Source organism: Neophocaena asiaeorientalis, unplaced genomic scaffold (assembly GCF_003031525.2).
Source record: "Neophocaena asiaeorientalis asiaeorientalis breed wild unplaced genomic scaffold, Neophocaena_asiaeorientalis_V1.1 scaffold556, whole genome shotgun sequence".
Classification (NCBI taxonomy): Eukaryota; Metazoa; Chordata; class Mammalia; order Artiodactyla; family Phocoenidae; genus Neophocaena; species Neophocaena asiaeorientalis.
The window spans coordinates 496,571-517,197 of record NW_020171832.1 but is presented as its reverse complement, the minus strand read 5'-3'; the positions used below and the strand labels follow the sequence as shown (position 1 = coordinate 517,197).

The window sequence follows — 20,627 nt, the reverse complement described above, 5'->3', positions numbered from 1 at the left end:
AGCTCCCAAAACAAAAAAAAAAAAAAAAAAAAAAAAAAAAAAAAAAATGCACTAACGAAAGGAGGAAAAGAAAAGGAGATGCAAAATATTTGAAGGTGACTAAGCCCAAAAGCAACCGGAAAAATATTTCTGTTGTTGACTTTTCAGCATCTGTTGAAACATCCTTAGCAATAAATAAGGACTCTCAACAGGCGAAAGGCAGCCAGTCACAAAGCACGCTTCTTTAGAGCTCCGCAAACCCTCAAGGCTTCTTAATTCATCAGTCCAAGTGCTTTCTGGACTAATATATGTACACTTAGAAAAGCCACTTGAGTAACTAAAGCAAAAACTACTTATATTTATTTCAACCTTAAGATTGAATGAGAATTCTAATAGTAAAAACATTTTTTAAAAAATAAAGACCTAGGCAAATAGATAAATAAGATGGCAACTTTCACCTTCCCCCAAAATAGAATAAATGGTTGGTATTTCACACTGGCTGTTTTAAGTTACACCAATAAAATAAGGTTGCTAATACTTTGTTTCTGCTATAAATATTGAACTAGATTTGAAGGATAAACTAACTGAGTGTGAAAAAATACCTATCTTTTAGAAAATAGTACTGCCCAGGGGGTTTTCTGGGAGGCTGCATCTGGCCCACCACTGTTACAAAGACTTCTAAATCAGTGTCATCAGCACTGACTCACCGCTGAGCTAAACACCACTACTTCTTCGTGCCTATCAGACATGTCCATGTGGCTGTCCCATGGGCATCTGTCATGCCTAATGGAGTCTGTCCTCACTCCCCAGAATCTACTCTTCCTTCTCATTTAACAATGCCTCCACCCATGCATCTGGTCATCCCAGTCAGAAGCCAAGGCATTATCTCAGCTGCCTCTTCTCCTCCCTCAGTCTTCTTCAGCGGGGCACCAACTCCTCCAGTCCACGTGCTGACGCTCTGTGGTCCATTCCTTGTACCACCCTTGTTCAGATCTTCATCATTGCTTACTTGGTTTGCTGCATTAACCTCCCATCTGGACTCTCTGATTCCCCCCTCCCTTTTTCAGCTACCCACCAATTTTCTATTATCTATCTCAATTATGTGACCAATTATCTTTCTAAAAGATTAATCTGACTATATCGTAACCCTGCTTAAAATCCTTTAATGACTTCCCAATCACTGATTATAGGACAAAACCTAAAACCCACAAAAAGCATTCAAGGAAATACTCTTGAACCCGTTTTTCGTTCTTGTCTCTCCCCAAATCATATTACTTCATTTTTCACCCAAATGCACTGTGCTCTTTTTTGCCTCCCCAAAATGCCCTTCTTTACATCCTGCTGTGGAAGCTCTCCTCATCCCTAAAGACAAATCTTGGTTGTCTTCACTCTGTGAAACCTGTCCTCACTTTATGAAACTCAGTTATTGGTACTTTCTTCTGTCATTCCATAAACACTTCTTACAGAGTCTTAGAATCCTCTGGCTGCAAGCAATAGAATGCAGTTCAACCTAATTTAATCAAAGAAGGGAACGCATAGACAGACACTCCCTGGGAAGGATGGAGTGGGATGGCCTCAGGGGTGACTCCATCCATAGATTTGCACATCGTCAGGACTCTCCATCTCCTCTATTTCTCCCTGCATGTGAGTGACATTTTCTTCTACTACAAGTGGGTCTTCTCCACGAGGCCAGGAGCAGGAATGCTGGTGACTGCAGGCTTACATCCTTAAAGTCATGTAACCTGAGAGAAAAGAGACTTTTTCTTTATCAGCTTCAGTCCAGAGAAGAGTGGCCAAGCTTGGGTCATGTGCCAACCTGATAAACCAATGACAGTGGCCCAAAGGATAAGGTGCTGTGACCAGCTCACGTCATGCACCTATGGTGACCTATTTCCCATAAAGAGGCAGTACAAACAAGGCTTCTGAGGAAATCATTGAGGGGGCAATCCAACTAAAAACAACACTTCTCAAGTTACCAGACAATGATCTGTGAGTACTTACAGGACAGAAACTGAAACTCACGTTAACTCATCACAGAGCCTGGCACATGCTAGGTACTCAATAAATGGTTCTTGAATGAGTGCAATGAGCCATAACTGAGGATCAACAAAGTCTGATCAAGAGACCAAGTGAGCAGCTTTTAAATAGAAATTTTAAATAGAAATGAAAAGTGCAATAAAATTTATGGACAGCTCTTCCCTACTGTTGGGAAAATACCTTATAGAAAAATCATAAAAATATGTACCCTTCTGTCAAAGGTAAACAGGAAACATGCAAACTTACGTAGATCAAAGTGGGTGGAGAGGGGCAGTCCAAGTACTCCAGGTGTTCACATTAAGAAACTAAGGATATTGCCCATTATGGTACAATTTCAGAAGGAAATTTTTTAGCTCCAGCATTTTACCTAGAGATTTTCACCTCAATAGTGAAGACTTTTCTGCTCTTTTGAGCCAAAGACTTCGATGTTTAGATAGAAATAGTCAATGATCTTGAATGCTAAATTATTCTAGACAAGGCCCAGTAATGAAATGTGACTGATTCTGTCCATGGCTTTACAGTTGCTCCCTGAGTTCTAATCTACGATTAACTAACAGGCAACTGGGGGATTTGGGGCTGATCTCACAGACTAGTCCCACCCTGTTATGGCTACCTGTAATATGGGTGTCACACAGATAATGGTCACAGCAATAGGAGATGGCAAAGAAAGAGGCTTTTGGAAAATTTAAAGAATTTTGTGACATGTATAAAAGCAATAGCCCACTAATCTGTGGAGAAAAGCTCATTCAGTTGTTCCTTTGGCAAATATTTACTGAGTGTCTACTCAGTGCCGGGCCCTGTGCTGAGGGCTGAGATTCAGGGACTTGCTGGAGACAGACATGAGAAGGGGTGAATTATGAAACTATGTGGAATCCACAAGCACTGTGGAAGCACGCAGGGCTGCCAGCTGAGTTGTACTTCTTTAAGGAGGAAGTGTCTGTGCTCAATCTGAAAAATTGAAGAGATCTATCTTTACCCTGTGGAACCCTGGTTTCTCAGATCCCTTCCTCACCACCATATTGGCTGAGCCCCTCTGGGCCAACCACTGTGTCAAGACTGGAGATGTTGAGATGAACGAGAAGCCATCCCTGCCTTCCACTAACTTAGAACAATCAACATGTAATCAAACCACTGCAGGAATAGGATTAAGCAAGTGGAATGGAAGATGAAATTTCATCTTCTGATTCGTGGATTACTGCCCACAGTCAACAAGTTGGGTTTATTATTGCATACAACCACACCCACCACCAACCTTCTTACCAAAAACACTGTTTCACTTCCATATTTAATTAATATTTTAGTTAAGCCTCATCTCCTGCCTATGCTAACATTTTCCTACTTGTAAAGCAGTTAAAGTTATGTATTTCCAAAACACATTTGTTTCCTTTGGTATGAGGAAAGCAGTAGAAATACTATGCATCTACTTTTTAAAAACCCTAACCTAGGGGCTTCCCTGGTGGCACAGTGGTTGAGAGTCCGCCTGCCGATGCATGGGACGCGGGTTCGTGCCCCAGTCCGGGAAGATCCCACATGCCGCAGAGCGGCTGGGCCTGTGAGCCATGGCTGCTGAGCCTGCGCGTCTGGAGCCTGTGCTCCGCAACGGGAGAAGCCACAACAGTGAGAGGCCTGCGTACCGCAAAAAAAAAAAAAAAAAAAACAAAACCCTAACCTGCTTATGTTTTCCAGTGATTAGAGTGAGATTTATGTTGAGGGTGGGAAGAAAGGTACTCAATAAATGAATGTTTGGTATTTGTTACTTTTAGAAATCTTCCTAAAGATTGATGAATCAGTCAATCTTCATGTGTGTGGTATATGTTGAAACCTCAGGAACTCTCCTAGTTCTAATAAAAAGCAATTGTTCAAGAAGAACTTGGCTATTGGTTTTCAACCATGGTTTGTTTTTTTTTTTTTTCATTTGAATAACATTCAGAGATACTCGTCCTCTGAAAAATGTTATGAAACTAAAGTGCGGATCGGTGATGTTTTTCCCCTTGAGGACAGTAGAAGTAAGTTCAGGGGCTCTCTGATGTACCCAGCATGCTGCCAGGGAAGGCTGCTCGGCCCCCATCATGGTGCTCATTGCTCCTAACTGTCCACCTACCTCATCACCACTGGCACCAGCCGTCATCTCTGGAGAGATGCTCAAGGCCACACTTCCTCCTGGAGGAAGCTAAGGTCTCCGGAGCCGAGACTGGGAAGACTCTTGGCCGTCTCTCTAAGCAAACTTCATGTGAGGAGCCAGACCATAAGCCTCTGAGATCTAGGAGGAGAACAGAACTGGGGCTGCTTGTTGTTTTTTCTTTTCATATCTGCAAAATCATTCCAAAAATCATAACAAAACATAATGCGGTTTTTTTCTTTGGAAATACTGTCTTAGAATGATGAAAAAAATACTTAAAAAAAAAACAAAAGCCAGCAGCCCATTGAAATCATATGGGTGGAGATTTTGTGATGATTGCCCAGCTTTCCACTGCCTTTGGGAAGGTAAAGGTCTGTGGTGGTAATTATGTCACGAATGCATGCAATGGAGAATACGTTGCTACACAGGGAGATGGTTTTTATTATTGTCACTAAAACAGACTAACCGATTCTTACAAATATTCTTTTCCTTTGGGTGTTGCTGCATAGTGCTAGCTTTGTACGTAAGGGTCTATTGTTCCTTGTTTCATAGCAAGAGCAGAACCTTCTGGAAAATAGGGCATTGAGAAATTCTAAAATATTCTTTTCCTTATATTTAGGAAATCAGGCTCACTTCACAGTCTACATCAGGGTCAGTCTCTTCTCAGAGGTTTTAAAGATTAGTTTCTCATTTACCTTTTTAAGTTCCCTTGCCTTTTTAACTTTCAAACATTATACAAAAGGTAATACACGTTTGGGAAAGTGTTTATCCACTTTAAAACTTTAAAATGGGACTTCTCTGGTGGTCCAGTGGTTAAAACTCTGCGCTTCCACTGCAGGGGGCACAGGTTCCATCCCTGGTCGGGGAAGTTTCAAATGCCTCATGGTGTGACTTTAAAATGTACTCGGTACCTATCAATTACACCATTCACATCTGCTTCTAGGAAGGAGCAGAGAAAGCTAACAATAAAACACTATTATAAGAATACTGAAGAGACTAGGAGTAAATTGAAGGCAAGAGGGAGAAAGATAGTTACAGCAGGAAATGTAAGATAATGACTTCCTTTGAGAAGAAAGCTTGGCACCCAACTTCCTTGACAAAAAGGAAACATAATAGACCCTGGTGAAATGTAAATGCCTTTTTTCCCCTACATTCTAAGGGCTATTGCAATATGAAACATCATGTCCAGATGGGATCTAATTGATTATATGTTAGGATTTTAACAACCTTTGTGCGTGTCGATGGATCTGAATCGTGAGTTTTAGTCAAAATCAATCTGTCTTGAATCAGTAAACAAGGAAGGAGACGGTGGGGAACATTTCCTTGCATGAAGACATAGGCATCCTTGTCACCATCAAACAGAAAGGTCAGAGCCAAAAAGATTGAGGAATTCACCACGAGGCTCTTACATTTTATTGAATTAACAATCTTTGCATCAAACCCTTACCAGACATTAATATTTAAATGTTCTTCTTATCTCTAGTGCTACCAGTGGTTGAAGGAAAGGATTGTGAGTGAAGAAGGGAGAAAACAGCAAAACAAGCTGAAAGACCTTTCCCCGATTGCGGAGCGTCTGGGATGCACGCTACCTCAGCTAGCCGTGGGTGAGAAAGTCACTTGGGAGGGGAAGCCTTGCTGGATCACGGAAAATGAAATCATTCTCTATTGCTGCTCCACATCTCTTGCATGATAACATACCTATTGCAGGGGCAGATGATCTCTGAAGCATAGACTCCTGGTTCATACTATCTAAAACAAGACATAGCATTAGATAGGTTTTTCAGAGTTCCCTAGAGTGGTTCCACATGCTGAAACACTTTTCTTACTTCCTTCTCCTTTCCCTTATAACACAGTTTAAACAAGAACACATCAGTGAAAACGCACACATCCTCACAGTGTCAAGGGTGAGCACCCCTGAGCTGTGTAGTGACATCCGTTGCTTCTGGTTCAATTTTCCATCCCCGTCGAAGGTAAGGCGGGGTTGGTGAGAGGCTGAGGAGCAGGGCTGCGAGCGTGGCCAAGGCTACTGCCACATGGAAGGCCTATCCCATGGGAGCAGCGTCACCGCGAAACTTCCAGAGCCACGACAATGGCTCTTCCGACATAGTGGAGTCAATGAAAGGTCACGGTCACGGGTAACAATTGAAAGCCACATTGCACCAGAACCGTCCTGTAGAAATATAATGTGCACCGTGCGTTTAAGCTTTAAATTTCCAGTGGCCATATTAAAATAGTAAAATGGAAATAGGTGAAATTAATTTTTAAATGGATTTTATTTAACCCCATATAGCCAACATATTATCATTTTTAACATGTAATAAATATAAAAAGTTACTGAGATATGTCACACTCTATTTTTCATACTAAGTCTTCAAAATCCAGAGTGTATTTTACACCTACAGCACATGTCAATTCAGGCTAAACACATCTCCTGGGTTCAATAGCCACAAGTGGCTAGAGACTAGGGATTAGACAGAAAAGCATTTAAACTTTCAGTTCCCTTGCTGGAGAGTATCTGCCAGGCTCTGTGATGAGCTCTTTAATGCTCATCTTGTCTCCTTAATCGTGGGTCCCGCGAGGTGTATACTAATCGAGGTGATACTAATCGTAGCCCTATCTTACAGATGTTAATGGAGTTTTGCTACTATTATCTCCACTTTACAAATGAAGAAGAGGCTGAAGAGAAAACAATTCATGTGGTAGCTATGAGAAAAGAATAAAATGGGTATAGAGTCTAGAAAAAACTCCTAAGGATTAAGAAATAGCAGGAATTGGGACAAATCAGATACAGTGAGCCAACGAGATAAAAAGCTCAAGATAAGTTCTATGCAAATAAAATAAAAGAATATTTGTTAGATGCTTGACTCTTCTGAGGCTGGAAGGCAGGAAAATGGTAGCTGCAGCTAATAGTCACAGAAAGATGGGAATGGGAGACGGTTTTAGGAGGGAAATACCAGTTACCTAAGTATATGTGTAACTATTGCTGTAATCCTTTCTTCCAAAAAACAAAAAAACAAAGATTATATTTAATGTGATTAGTTAGCATCGCTGCTACAATGGCTTTAATGAGCCCAGTAAAAGGTATTAGCTATCGACCATTAGCAAGTTATTTAACCTGATTATCAATTTTCTCATCTGTAAAATGGGTATAGTAGTATATATCTTACAAACTTGTTGAGCAAAAGGAAATTATGTATGTAAAGAAAAGAGTAGGTGCTCAGTAACTGGTGAAGATGAGGATGAAGATGATGGTGTTTTTGCAAAGGATTAGACACCCTCTGCTGAAACTCCGTCCACTCCTAGCTGTCATATATGGTCAGAGGCACAAGCACAAAGAGAAACACCTATTCTTAAACCATAGCCATAAATACAATCTTTAGGTGGTAACAAGAAAGCAAGTATTGAATCTAGCTCTGAAAGAGATAGAAGAACACTGTCTTTCTAAAGAGAAAATCTTTACAACATTTAGACTTTCACTGGATGTCAGATGTACATGACTCTTTACAGAGTCTGAGTTTAAATTAAAACATGCTTTGTTTCTCCTTTTCCTCCCTCTGTGCCCCCAGATGTCTTTCTCGCCTGTCATTTTTTTCTTTTCTTTATAAACAGGTAGTTTTGTTTTTAACCACAGAACTCTCAAACCAAGAGGGAGATTATTTCCAGGCATATTACCTTTGATCTGCTAGAAGCGTGTCGGGGGAGGGGAGATCCTCGGGCAGGAAACAAACTACTTCAACCCAACTGTGGGCTGGTGCCCGTGTCTCACGCCTGCACAGGAGCCAGCATTCACACCTTGCTCATAGACACTCTGGATGTGCCTGTGGGGGACACTTGAGTAGATGCTAATTATCTGGAATCATCTACGTTACCTCTGGCATTGGCCAGCTCTACCCAGTGGGTTCTCCTACATGGCCCAGCAGCCCATGGGGGAATCATCTGTTGCTGGCATTAGGTAGTTTATGGGCAATAATTCTCTCAGTGCCCTGCTTTGCCCTCAGAACTTCCACTAGTGCCAAAAAAGAGTTCTAAGTGCAAAGTAGGAAATAAGGCAGCCAAAAAAAGAAAATAGAAAGAAAGAAAAAGCCCAGGATCACTTGGCTTGTTGCCTTCATAGAGCATTATTTTTCCCATGTGGAAGGATTTAGTGATTGCCTTAAAAGGTCTGAGTGTGGTAACAGCTTAACAGTATCAGTTGACAGCATGGCCTGACCAAATGGGGGCAGAAGAATAGGTGTTCAGGGATGTCCATCAATCATCCATGTCTCCGTTTATTCAACAAACATCTAATGAGCACCTACTATGCGCAGGTGCTGGGCTGGGTGCTGAGCATCCAACTGCAAATAACACACATCTCACAGTCTGGTGGGCAAGTCAAGAAATTAACAGATAAGTTTAATATAGTGTGAGAGTAAAATAATTGAGAAGGGCAGGGTGGGCTGGGGGCAGGGGTGGGGGGTGGGTTTGGAAGTAAAATGTAGGAGCTCCCAACCCGGCCTGGGGCTCAGGGAAGGACTTTAGGAGAAGGCGGTGCCCACGAGGAATCCCAGATGATGAGTAGATATTAGTGAGGCAAAGGAAGGGAGGAGGCAAAGGGACATTCCAGACCCAGGGGACCGCTTGAGCCAAGGGCTTGGGGAGGAGAAACACAGCATGATATTTGGGGTTGGAGAGGATTTACAAATAGTGCTGTTGGAGCACTAAGTTCAAGGCAGGGAGTGAGGAGACCGGAAGCTGGAGTGGAGGGCTTTCTAGTAAGGTTTGTCAGGGTGAGAAGTGAGAGCTTCACCTCACAGGACCAGGATCCCGTCAGGCACACGTTGAAGAACGTTTAGCAGGCAAGTGACTTGAACAGATTTGTATCTGGAGAAGCTACTGCTGGATGTGTGCGGGGTAGGCAGGGAGAATCCAAACAAGACGTAGGAAAACCAGTTGTGCAGGAGGGACGGTGAGGGCCTGAGGGAGTGGACAGTTGAACCAGAGCAGTGATTCTCCAAGTGTGTTCCCATATCCACACACTGGAATACTATTCTGCAGTAAAAGAAATGATATACTGACCCGTGCTATAACATGGATGAACCGCACAGACATTATGCTAAGTGAAAGAAGCCAGACACAAAGACGTACTCCATGATTCCATTTAGGTGAAATGTCCAGAAATAATAAATCCATAGGGGCACAAAGTAGATGAGTGGTTTCCTTGGGTTGGGGGTAGAAATGGGATTAACTGCGAATGGGTATGAAGGATCTTTTTGGGATGATGGGAATGTTCTAAAACTGGATTGTAAATGGTGATGATTGCACACATGATAAATTTATGAAAAATTATTGAATTGTACACCTAAAATGGGTACATTTTACCTCAATAAAGTTGTTTAAAAAAAAAGAGTACCTGTACCGGCAGCATCAGCATCACCTGGGAACTTGTCAGAAATGCAGATCCTCAGGCCCCACTCCAGACGTTCTGGGTCAGAAATGCAAGGTGAAGCACTGAGTAATCAATGTTTCACAGGCCCTCCAGGTGACTGAGGCATGCTAAAATTTGAGAACTACTGGATTAGAGAAATATTTAGGAAGGACAATCAACTAGATGACAATTAAAAGGGAATGTGGGATCAGAAAAGGACAGTGCCCAAGGATAACTCCCAGGTTTCTGGTTTGGGAGGCCAAGTTACTGGTGATGCCACCAAATGAGACTGGTAACCCAAGAGGGACAGGCTTATTAAGTAGCAAGAAGTTCACAGTGGCTGTGGGGTGTCTAGCAGGGACATCCAGCAGACACTGCATCCCTGGGCCTAGAGCAATATCTAGTTCCAGGCAGGTACAAACTGCAAAGTCTACTTGAACCACAGGGAGTTTCCTGGGCACCCTGGCTTCTGACATGGTGAGAAGGGGACTGGGATGTGAGGGGGATGCAGGGAGTCTCAACTGGCCTTTTACAAGTTTAAGAGGAGGAGAAGGGTAGGGTGGCAGCTACACAGGTATGAAGGGCCTGAGGAGGCTTATTTTAGAATGGGACAAATTTGATTATGCCTTCTTGATAAAGAGAAAGAGGATAGTAAGAAATCAAACATCCAGGAGAGCAAGAGAGGGGGAGAAATAATGGATGAATCAAATCCAAGAAAAGGCAAAAGGAATGGGACCAGGGCAGAGTTTGGCTTTGAACAGACAGCACCCTATAGCCTCTGAAACTGGAGTATGTGTGTGTGTACTTGTGTCCATAGGTGAGTGGGAAATTAAGGAATATGCTACCTGAGGGACTCAATTTTCTACATAAAGTAGGCAGCTAGGCCATCTGCTGAGAGGGAGGAGGCCTGGGTTGAAGAGGGTTTAAGGGTAGAGGTTGCTAGAGGCAGAAGGAGGGGTGAGGGGTTTGAGGGCTGGTGAGAGAGACGGTCTCCCCAGAATGAACCTCGCGTCAGGAAGAAAGGCAGGTCCAGAGAGGGCTGACAGGTCAGTGGAGACAGAGGACCCAGGTACTCAGAATCTACACGGACTCTATGTAACAGATGAGGGGAAAGTGAGAGCATGAATGAGATGGAAAAGACAGATGCAAACAGGAATCCAGACGTTCGCCCAGGAGCAGTGTCAGGTGTCTTCAGGAACAAGACAGTGTTCCTGGGCTGGGCAGCTAGATTGGATGCCCCAGTTGTGGGGCAGAGGAGCCCTAAGCCCACAGTTCACGTGCACGGATTCTACCGAGTCCTCCACACAACAGGGGTTGCTGCTGACGTTTTTAATCCTGGAGCATGCTGTCCATCCTCCCCCCAAATTAATATGTTTCGGTTGTGACAACGGAAGCTACAAGTGGTGTGTGCAGACTCATCAACAGTCAGAAGTGCTTTGACTTCCTGACCTACTGCTCTCTCTCCCCAGCGTGGTGCCTGAGAAACGAGGGTGTGAGTTCCGTGCTCCTGGGATCATCCACTCCTGAACAACTCATCGAAAACCTCGGTGCCATTCAGGCAAGTACTGCAGCCCTTTCCAACCAACTCCAGGGAATTCCCTGGTGCCTTTGAAGATGCCCCCAGGCAGTGTCCCATCTCCCCACCTCTGTCCTTCATTGTGTCACAGCTGAGTTGCATGAAAGCCCCTAATATAGGGAATAGGCTACCTGTTCCTACATAGGGGAAGAAGGGAAATGGGGACAAAGGCAAAAGAAGCAACAGAACTTTCACAGTATGTGGATCCAGGGATGTCCTCTTCTGATTAACAGGCAGTCTCCTCCGGGCTCATTTCTCAGGATGGCTTGTGTCTGTGGGACAGTGTATTCTATGACCCAAGCAATGTTACACCTGACGACTGGGTTCCCAGGTCGAACCACACAAGCCTGCCTAATAACCAGCCTGAAATGTAGGAGCCGCAGGACAATATCCACACATCATGTATTTACTTTTTTCCCCACAAATATTTATTGCCAATCTACAGTGTGCCAGGCCCCTCATTTCTGCTCTCCTAGCATCCTGGATCTCTCTCCCCATCACAGCACTTACGATAATGTAGTATAATCGCCTGTCTCCCCTGAGGTCAGAGACTTGTGTCTTTCTTGCTTCTCCACTGATTTTCCAGTTCCTAGACTCTATGGCCCTTAGTCAACACTCAAGAAATACCTATTGAATGAATGAATGTTTGCCACTTTTAAGACAAATAGGCTCAGAATTCCAGGAACACATCTCCCTAACAGCAATTTCAGGAGCGCCCACCCCCATTCCCTCCCCTGCAGGGATTGCTAGGCCTGGAGGGAGCCTGCAGCTGTACCTGGAGAGCCTGTAAGGCAGCAGGAGGGGAAGTGGGAAAGAGATGTTCCTGGGAGTTCTGAGGAGAGGGTGGAGGTTGGTGGCTGTGGTGATCATCCCCTGCCCCCAAAGGTCACATCTCAGTCCTGAGCCTGCCCCACTCTCAGCCCAGCCAGAGGCTGCAGGAACGAGCCCGTCCACAGCTCTTGCCGTAGCTGTATCACCTGCCCAAACAGAAGTGCCTCACAGCCTCTCCCCTGTCCATCTGTCCCCGAAACCAGCACTTAGCCCTGTTACCTCTCCCAGAAGGACGTAGATGGAGGTGGGGACAAGCTTGATTAAACTTAAAACTTTTAAAAATCCTTTTGAAGAATAGCCTCGAATATGCTGGCAGATAAAACGGTGCAGACCTCCTCCTTCTCTACCGTCACCTTTCTTAGGGCTGTGCAGCTGGGTAATCATCTCTGCCTCTCAGCTTCTGAGAATTCCTCCCAGATTGTGGGGTTCCCTGTCCCTGCCTGGGGAATGCTCCCTCTTAAGAAAGCCTCCCCACCTTCTCTTATTTTCACTTGTGCTCTGGGAACAGATAAAGGCTCCACAATGACGAGGAGGAAACGGCAACAGTCTATACACAAAAGAACTGAAATGCAACCCAGTGATTTCAATTCCACTAATACTCATTGAGTACTTATTCTGTGTCTGGCACCATGCTAGGCAGAGAGTGTTCCGAGATAAGCACAGGACGGTGCCCTCAAGAGCTCACAGGCTGCCTGAGAAAGAGGGAATTAAGATTCACTCTTCTATCCCGTGGTTCATTCAGGAGATCTCTGAGAGCTTACTCTGCACTCAGCACTGGGGACACCACAGGAAACCAGAAAGATATTACCCAGCCTTCAAGGAGCTTATATTCCAGTGGCAGAGGCACATGATAAAGAAACATATAAAATAATTTCAAGTGAGAAGGTTTACTAAGTAAATAAAGATGGTATTGTAATAGAGACTAACTGGGAAATGAGTGAGCCCACTTTAGATAATGTCCTTGCCAAAAGCTCCTCTGGGATATGCTTATTCTGAAGCCTTCAAGTGGAGGATGCAGCGCGTGAAAAGCCCTGGAAGGAGCAGACACACAGAAGAGCAGTGCAAAGGCCCTGAGACGCAGACGCACTTGGCTTTTTCCAGGAAGCACCAGCCTAAGGCGAATGTGGTCAGCATGCAGTGAGCATAAAGGATGGTGGGCGCGGGCAGGGGACAGGTCACACGGAACACTAGAGAAGTCAGAATTCTGTTCTCCTCACAGCAAATCCTTTGGAGGGTTTTAAGAGGAGGGACACACTGTTATTTGAATTTTTAAAGATTGCTTTGGCTGTTGTGTGAAAAGCAGAATGAAGAAAGGCAAGGACAGGTTGTCCGGGTAACGGGTGATGGTGGCTTGGACCAGCAAGGATGGTGGCCATGAAGGTCGAGGAGTCCGTAGGTTTTGGAAAGAGAGGCATGACTTGCAGATGGCTTGGCAAGAAAAAGGATTCCTGTCAGCTAATAGAGTGATCGCTGCCATTCCAAGGGGGGACTCATACTGCCTGGGACGGTAAAAAAGAAAAAAGGTAGTTCCTGGGCTGTGGCAATACTCCAGGTAGCCAAAGATAACATTTCAGAGGAAAACTGAGGCAGTCATCTTGCCAAAGCACTTCCTCCCTAGCAAGGCTCTGGCTGGTAGCACGATGGGGCTTCCATGCTCAAAGGGTAAGAGAAAAGGGATGTTGTCCAAGCAGGGAGGCTGCTACCAGGAGGGTTTACCTTCCCTTTTCCCTTTCAACTCCACCTCCCGTGAGCCCAGCGCCACAGATTCCACCCTTGGCAAGCTGTAACTGGGCCCCTTGATGTGGTGAGAGTAGATTGTGTGGCTGGGGGCTCCCTGCAGCAGTTGGTGGGACTGGATAGAAAGAGTGCAGTGCCAGCATCTGTAAGGAAAATAAGTTTCTAATGGGCAAAGGAAGGCAGCTGCTCCACGGAATGAATGTGCCTAATGTGAGCATAAACTGGAGAGGCATTTATAAATCAGAGCCTCAAGAGATGAGAGACTGGAGAGAAGCCACAGCTGCAGGCAGCCCATCACCTGCACAGGTCCCCATCCTCCAGCCTTAAAGCACTTCTGAGGCTCCCCACCATCCACTCAGAAAAGTCCAGGCTCCTCAGCAGTCGGGCCTTCCCGTCCACGGCTCATCTCCCCTCCCCCACCTTCCCTGGGATCCTACTCCCCAGAATAGTGGCCCTCCTCCTGCAAAGTGTCCACCACCCCAGGCTGGCCAAATCCGGCTCCATCCCCAAGGTCCATCTTGACAGTGACCCAGTCCTGGGAGAGCTCCCCTAATGCCTCCAGCCGGCAACGCTAGCCAGACCTCCCCTCACCCGCCAATTACTGCAGTCAGGATACTACTACGCCTGCAGTTTGCTAGCTCATGGGATGTTTGTGTGACCTGCAGGGACGAAAATGTTTTAAAACAGTTGCCAACATTAAAAAATTGGGCAACTTCACATAAAATTCTTAATGTATGGCTTCTCTCGAACGTTATTTTTTTTTCATGTTTTATTCAAGTACTTTTATGGTTTTTTACTAATGTTTAGATCTCTTTTCTTACTGGTGTAGTGAATGAAGAATTTTTTTCCTCGCATGGCTAACCCGCTGTATTCTAGACACAAAACTTCCAACCAACTTCTAGATTTGAGTCTCAGTGTTGCAGTCTCACATTTAAATCACACAGTAGCTGAGATCCTCTGATGCTCCAAGGCTAGTGGGAAACCAAATCTGCTTTAGCTTCATTCGGAGAGGAAAATGTTACCAGACCAGTGAGGAAGGAGCTCTACTACCCTGCCAAACCCTGAGGCTTCTGGGGAGAGCATGTGAGTGGAGACAAGGTCACGCTGGCCAACATGACTGCAGCAGAGGAAGGGTGAGGTGGAAACCTCAGAATCAGTCATCATGAATGTATTTCACCACAGACTCCACACAGGCTCAGACTATTCCTGCAAGAAGCCTGCCTCTGTCCCTTGTCTTATGGTGTAATGTGTGCCCTTGGCCCACTTCTTGCAATAAGTGCTAGCTGGCCCTAGATGATCTCATCCTTCCCCAGGGCTTCAATGAGCATGACCGTGCAAATGACTTGCAAATTCTCAACTCCAGTCCTTCCACTGCCACTAAGCTCCACAGCTGCACTTCTGGCTGCCTGCAAGTCACTTCTACATGGGATCCCAAAGGCACCTTCACCTCAACATATCCTACCCCAAACTGAGGCTCCAAACTTCTCCCCCTGTGGTCTCTCAATAATTAATTACCTACACCAGTATCTTCCTAGTCACCCAGTTGTGAGCTCACCATCAGCCTCCAAAATGTCCCGCAGAGGCACTCTCCTTTTCTCCTCTACCGCCACTGTCCAGTTAAGGCTCTCAGTGTCTGGCTAGGACTGCAACAAATTTCTAACGTGTCCCCTTTCAATCTCCTTCCAACTCTTCCTTCAGAATACCTCCATGTGTCTGATGGGGTCACTCCCAGCTAAGAAGTCCTGAGAGGTTCCCCACCACCTACAGCATAAAGTCCCAACTCCAAAAAATGGCATTCAAGGCCTTCCGCTGTTTACCTCAACTTCCCTTTCCTCTATTCCCACCATCCCCACCCCTCCCCCACTCACTCTACACTTGTATCACCCCGTTTCACAGACTTTTCACTTCTTCATGCTGTTCCATCTACCTGGGATGCCTGTTAACCTGTGGCCATCCTTCACCAGGATTCTGTCCACCAGCTGGACTGAATCTCTCCTTAGTCTCTAGACCTGTGCTATCCACTACTGTAGCCTCTGGCCACCTGTGGCTATTAAAGCTAATCCAAATGGAGATGCGCTCCAAGTGTAAAATGTACCCTGGATTTCAAAGATTTAGTACTTAAAAACATGTAAAGCATCTAATAATATTCTATACTGACTACCTGTTCAAATGATATTTCGAATATAATGGAGTAAAACATGTATTAATTTCACCTGCTTTCTACTTTCATTACTGTGGCCACTAGAAAATCTAAATTTACATATATGGCTCTCATTTTATTTCTATTGGACAGAGCTGCTCTAGATATTCTGTATTTCTGTGAGCCTTCATTTACTCAGTCAACCAATAATTATGAGCACCTACTATGGGCCAAGTACTTTACAGGCTCTGGAGATGAAGTGTGAACAAAACAAGGTCCCTGACCTTAGGGAGCTTCCTGTCTGCTGGGGAGGTAGCATTCTGGTGGTGGTTTATAAATGTATCCAATTCTAGATGACTTTGCTTAATATTGAGCACAAAGAACAAGTACTAACCACATTCTTTGTTCCTCTCATGCTCTCAGGTTCTCCCAAAGATGACATCACACGTGGTAAATGAGATCGATAACATATTGCGCAACAAGCCCTACAGCAAAAAGGACTATAGATCATAAGGCACTGCATGAGCCGCAGGAGCTGCACGGGTAAAGCAGCAGTCTGTACAGGTACAGAACGGTGTCACTAGCCAGTGTTCTGAATCACTTAGCAGCCCACTGCTCAACCTCTAGCGTCCCCGGATTCTGAGGTCTCTGCTGTCGCTACCACTGTGCACCTGAATTACGAACACACCTGAAAACTCACAACCAGGAAAACCCATTCTATTTTCTTATCTGGGACTGCAGTCACCTGTTCTTACATTGCTCTGCACATCTCATGTTTATGCAAAGGAAAACATGTGGCGGGGGAAAGACATATTACCCTCAGGCATTTAGTAACTTAAAGAAGGTTGTACAGATATATTTTTTCAAATGAACAACATCCACAGATGCAATGTGGATTGCATCAGAAAGAGTAGGCTCTGTTCACTCCGAAGTCTTGCTTGAAAAATCAGCTGAAACAATTTTACATTTTTTTTTTCTATTTTCACATTCATGTTAGCAAGAGTTGTTTTCACTTGTCATTCAACAGAAGTGAAATGCCTAGGTATTTGCTTTCGTTACCTTTTAAATATTTAGTGTTGCTTGGCCTCAAACATGGCCCTGTATAGCAATTCCTCCAAGGTGGTCTATTAGGATTCTAATGTTATGTCCATTTACATGGAGAGATGGTAAAAGGATGAAGACCCTAGTCTTTCACCAGAGACAGTCTGGTTAACTTATGAAAGGGAGAATTACACTACTATGGAAGCCTAGCTTTGAATAAAATGTATCTGCAATGAAGTGTTCATTTTTACCTACATTTTCCTAAAACCTGCTTTATACTTTTGACTGCTTATAGGCACAGCTTCTGCAAGTTTAAATATTTGAGCTTTAAAAATAAATATACACATGCTCAGTTTTGTAAGTAAATCTGTAAAATACCCAGAAAGGCAAATGTTTGCTGTTTAATTAGCACTGGGATTTTACATGCTTGGTGTTTTTGAGAAGTTATTAACATGATAAGTGAATCATGGGCTTTGAGAAAAATGCTGTCACTACTCAGCATATGCTGGGTGAAGTAACTTGCCCAAAGAAAAGTAAATGTTAAAGAACTTCCTAATTCCATAATCACACTGTGTGCATTAAACTATATGCATGAAAGTTCTTTGCATGGATTAATGGAGCCTAGCCTTGTGGCACGCAGAAGCTGAGGTATATCCCGCCCTGCCACTACTTGGCTACCTACTCTCATGAATATATGACTTGAGAAAAACTGACAGTATACTGCGTGTACCTGTAAGGAGGGAGAAAACTTTTTCCCCCACTTTTAAGGTGTATGTGGAGGGGGGAGGGTCCTCTATCTCTATTTGGACACCTGAGCACGTACGAAATTCTAATTTAATTTTCTGGCCAACAGGACCCCATGTAGAAACCACTGAGACTTACAGAAGAAATGTACTATCAGCTTAAAATGCTATTTTCTGCCATCATTTCCAGATATGTATTTCATGATTAAGTTCTCAAACTTAAAATGTTAGTGTGAAGTACCAACGAATTTTCTTTTTGATTACTATTACCTGTATTCTAATAGGGAGACAGTGCGTTTTTTACCCAAGAGTATGAGATTAATGATAGAAATGGGTCATTTTTCAGTTGTTCACTGTGCATTCTATCAATCCAGTATGCATAAGTGAGCTGAAGTTGTCTACCTGGAATTGCAGTTTATTTGCTTAGAGTAATAAAAGCATTTGTGCATTTAATCTCACAATTAGTTGTTATCTGATCTATCATTATAAGGCTATATATATATCATTATAGGAGATATATACACACATACACACACCCATCTTCATAAAACAGGCAGTAAGAATCACTTAAATAAAAATAATGTTGGGGGCTTCCCTGGTGGCGCAGTGGTTGAGAGTCTGCCTGCTGATGCAGGGGACACGTGTTTGTGCCCCGGTCCGGGAAGATCCCACATGGCGCGGAGCGGCTGGGACCGTGAGCCGTGGCCGCTGAGCCTGCGCGTTCAGAGCCTGTGCTGCGCAACGGGAGAGGCCACAACAGTGAGAGGTCTGCATACCGCAAAAAAAAAACGTTGGCCGGTAAGCTGCACTGGGTGATACCTAACAGAAATAGATTTATCAAAAGATTTAATTTGCAACCCAGACTTTTTTTCTCTTGTTAATGGAGAAAATGATTAGCTACTGGAGATATTTCTCCTTGGGTTTTAGATATGTTCTGTACTAAGGTTAAAGCTTCTCAAACTCATTTACAAGAACCTGCAAATTAAAATCAAATACCAACATTGCTTGGCCGTGGGAACATCTAGTTTTATATACAAATCATCTGCCATGGTAAATATACTAGATAAATACATTTCACAGTTCTATCCTTAAGAAAAATTTCCATGCACTCTCATTTTCTTTTCTTTTCTGGAAAGATTTCCTTGGCAGAGAACATACCATTCCAAAGGGTAACCTGGGTGGCAGCCAGCCACATACTGAAACCTCAGCCAAGAGAAATGAAAACTAGAAGCCCTGTGCCTGGCTTCTCACTTTAAGAACTGCCACTTCATCTTCATCCATAGTGTGCACTAAGGGTCACCAGATAGATGTCAGGGCTTCAAGGGGCCTTCGCCACCTTTGAGACCACCCCACTCCCTGCAAATGAGGAACCCAGGCCTAAAGAGATTAAAGGACTCGCCCAAACTCATACTGCAAGTTGATGGCAGAACCAGGCCTAGAACCCAAGTATTTTGTGTTCCAGTCCAGTGCTCTTTTAGGGGTGATTTTTTTTAGCTTTAAAGCTTTATGAAAAAGTAAGTGTGTGCGATTTTTTAAGTTAAAAAAACTTGGAAATGAATCCAAATTCAGGATCAGTTAAGAAGAAGGAAAGGTCAAAGAAATGCAATGAAAACTCATGAAGGCCAATGAGAAGTTCATCTCTAACCACCTACATGAAAATCAAACCAACCACCCAAAAGACCCTCCTAATCTTCAATGAATCCCCCTACTTGGGAGTCCAAGGAGGTGTGGGAGATAACCCCTTACAGCCCTTACAAGCATTTGATCAGTAACTACAAAAATGTGCATTTACATGCATGGGAAATTAATGGTTAACATGAAATAATGTAATAAAGATGATATACTTAATCACACGGTTCTTATAAAGAAGTCTAGGGAAAATATAAATTTTACAAAGCAAAACTTAATGATACTCAATAAGCAAGACCTTTTGGGAATTCCCTGGCGGTCCAGCTGTTAGGACTCTGTGCTTTCACTGCTGAGGGCGTGGGTTCAATCCCTGGTCAGGGAACTAAGATCCCACAAGCCGTGCAGTGTGACCAAAAAAAGAAAAAACTTAGTAAGACCTTTCATAAGAATTTTGGGTATAAAGCCAATCTCCACATTTGTTAACTTCAAACTGGCTTCAAATTATTCTATCCAAGTTAGAATAATATACCATATAGGTCAACCAGTAGATTTTTACTGGCTAAGAATAATTTCAACCCAAGTATTAAGTTATAAATGAACTTCTAACTTATCACAAGGGGTGTAAAAACAGGAATTAAATCACTTTGAATCCCAATTACAGCAAAACCCCTTTTATTTTACTGGTGTTGGATAAGAGGCATTTTTTTGTTTTGTTTTTTTAGCGGTACGTGGGCCTCTCACCGTTGTGGCCTCTCCCGTTGTGGAGCACAGGCTCCGGATGCGCAGGCTCAACGGCCACGGCTCACGGGCCCAGCCGCTCCGTGGCATGTGGGATCTTCCCAGACCGGGGCACGAACCCGTATCCCCTGCATCGGCAGGCGGACTCTCAACCACTGCGCCACCAGGGAAGCCCGATAAGAGGTATTTTTAAGATAAAAAGTCTCCAGCAGGCTTTTACTAAACTAAGCCAGATCCAGCACATCATAATTCTATGCGCTACACAGTCTTTCTAGGTGACACGGAGAGTGCTGGGGAAAAGGTTCCACAGCTCCTAAGAGTAAAGCACTGGTACAGTAAATCCTTAGTTAAAACTGCAGAACCATCAGAATATGTCTTATGAACTTATATGTCAGAATTTATCTGACAGTATAGAAAGTTAGAAACTATTATCAGGATTAAAAACAAAAAGTGCCATAGGAAAATTTCAGGACCAAAACCAAATTTTGCTTCCTCACTTTTCTACAAATTATTCAGTTTATTAACTCAAGAGGCACTCTATTAAGAACGTCACACTGATGCCCCTATTTTGCCACCCCGTCTCAGGTATACTGTATTATAAGAATTTTTTTCCCATCTATACAGGCACTGCCACCTAGTGGCAATTTTTTACC

At 43.8% G+C, this 20,627-nt stretch overlaps 1 protein-coding gene across 5 annotated transcripts in view; it reads left to right on the top strand.

Annotated features, from left to right (window-relative positions):
• The window catches only part of KCNAB1 (potassium voltage-gated channel subfamily A regulatory beta subunit 1), a 398,866-nt gene extending 380,808 nt beyond the window's left edge, over positions 1-18,058 (top strand). For 3 of the 5 annotated variants that reach the window (XM_024741216.1, XM_024741197.1, XM_024741225.1), the window contains 3 exons: positions 5,619-5,739; positions 11,009-11,097; positions 16,247-16,371. In XM_024741216.1, the coding sequence (XP_024596984.1) occupies positions 5,619-5,739; positions 11,009-11,097; positions 16,247-16,336 (300 nt within the window). In that variant the 3' untranslated portion in view covers positions 16,337-16,371. Of the gene's footprint in view, positions 1-5,618; positions 5,740-11,008; positions 11,098-16,246 lie in introns of all 5 variants that reach the window. The other 2 variants (XM_024741206.1, XM_024741198.1) reach the window with 2 other exon arrangements.
• The last annotated feature ends 2,569 nt before the right edge of the window (positions 18,059-20,627 follow it).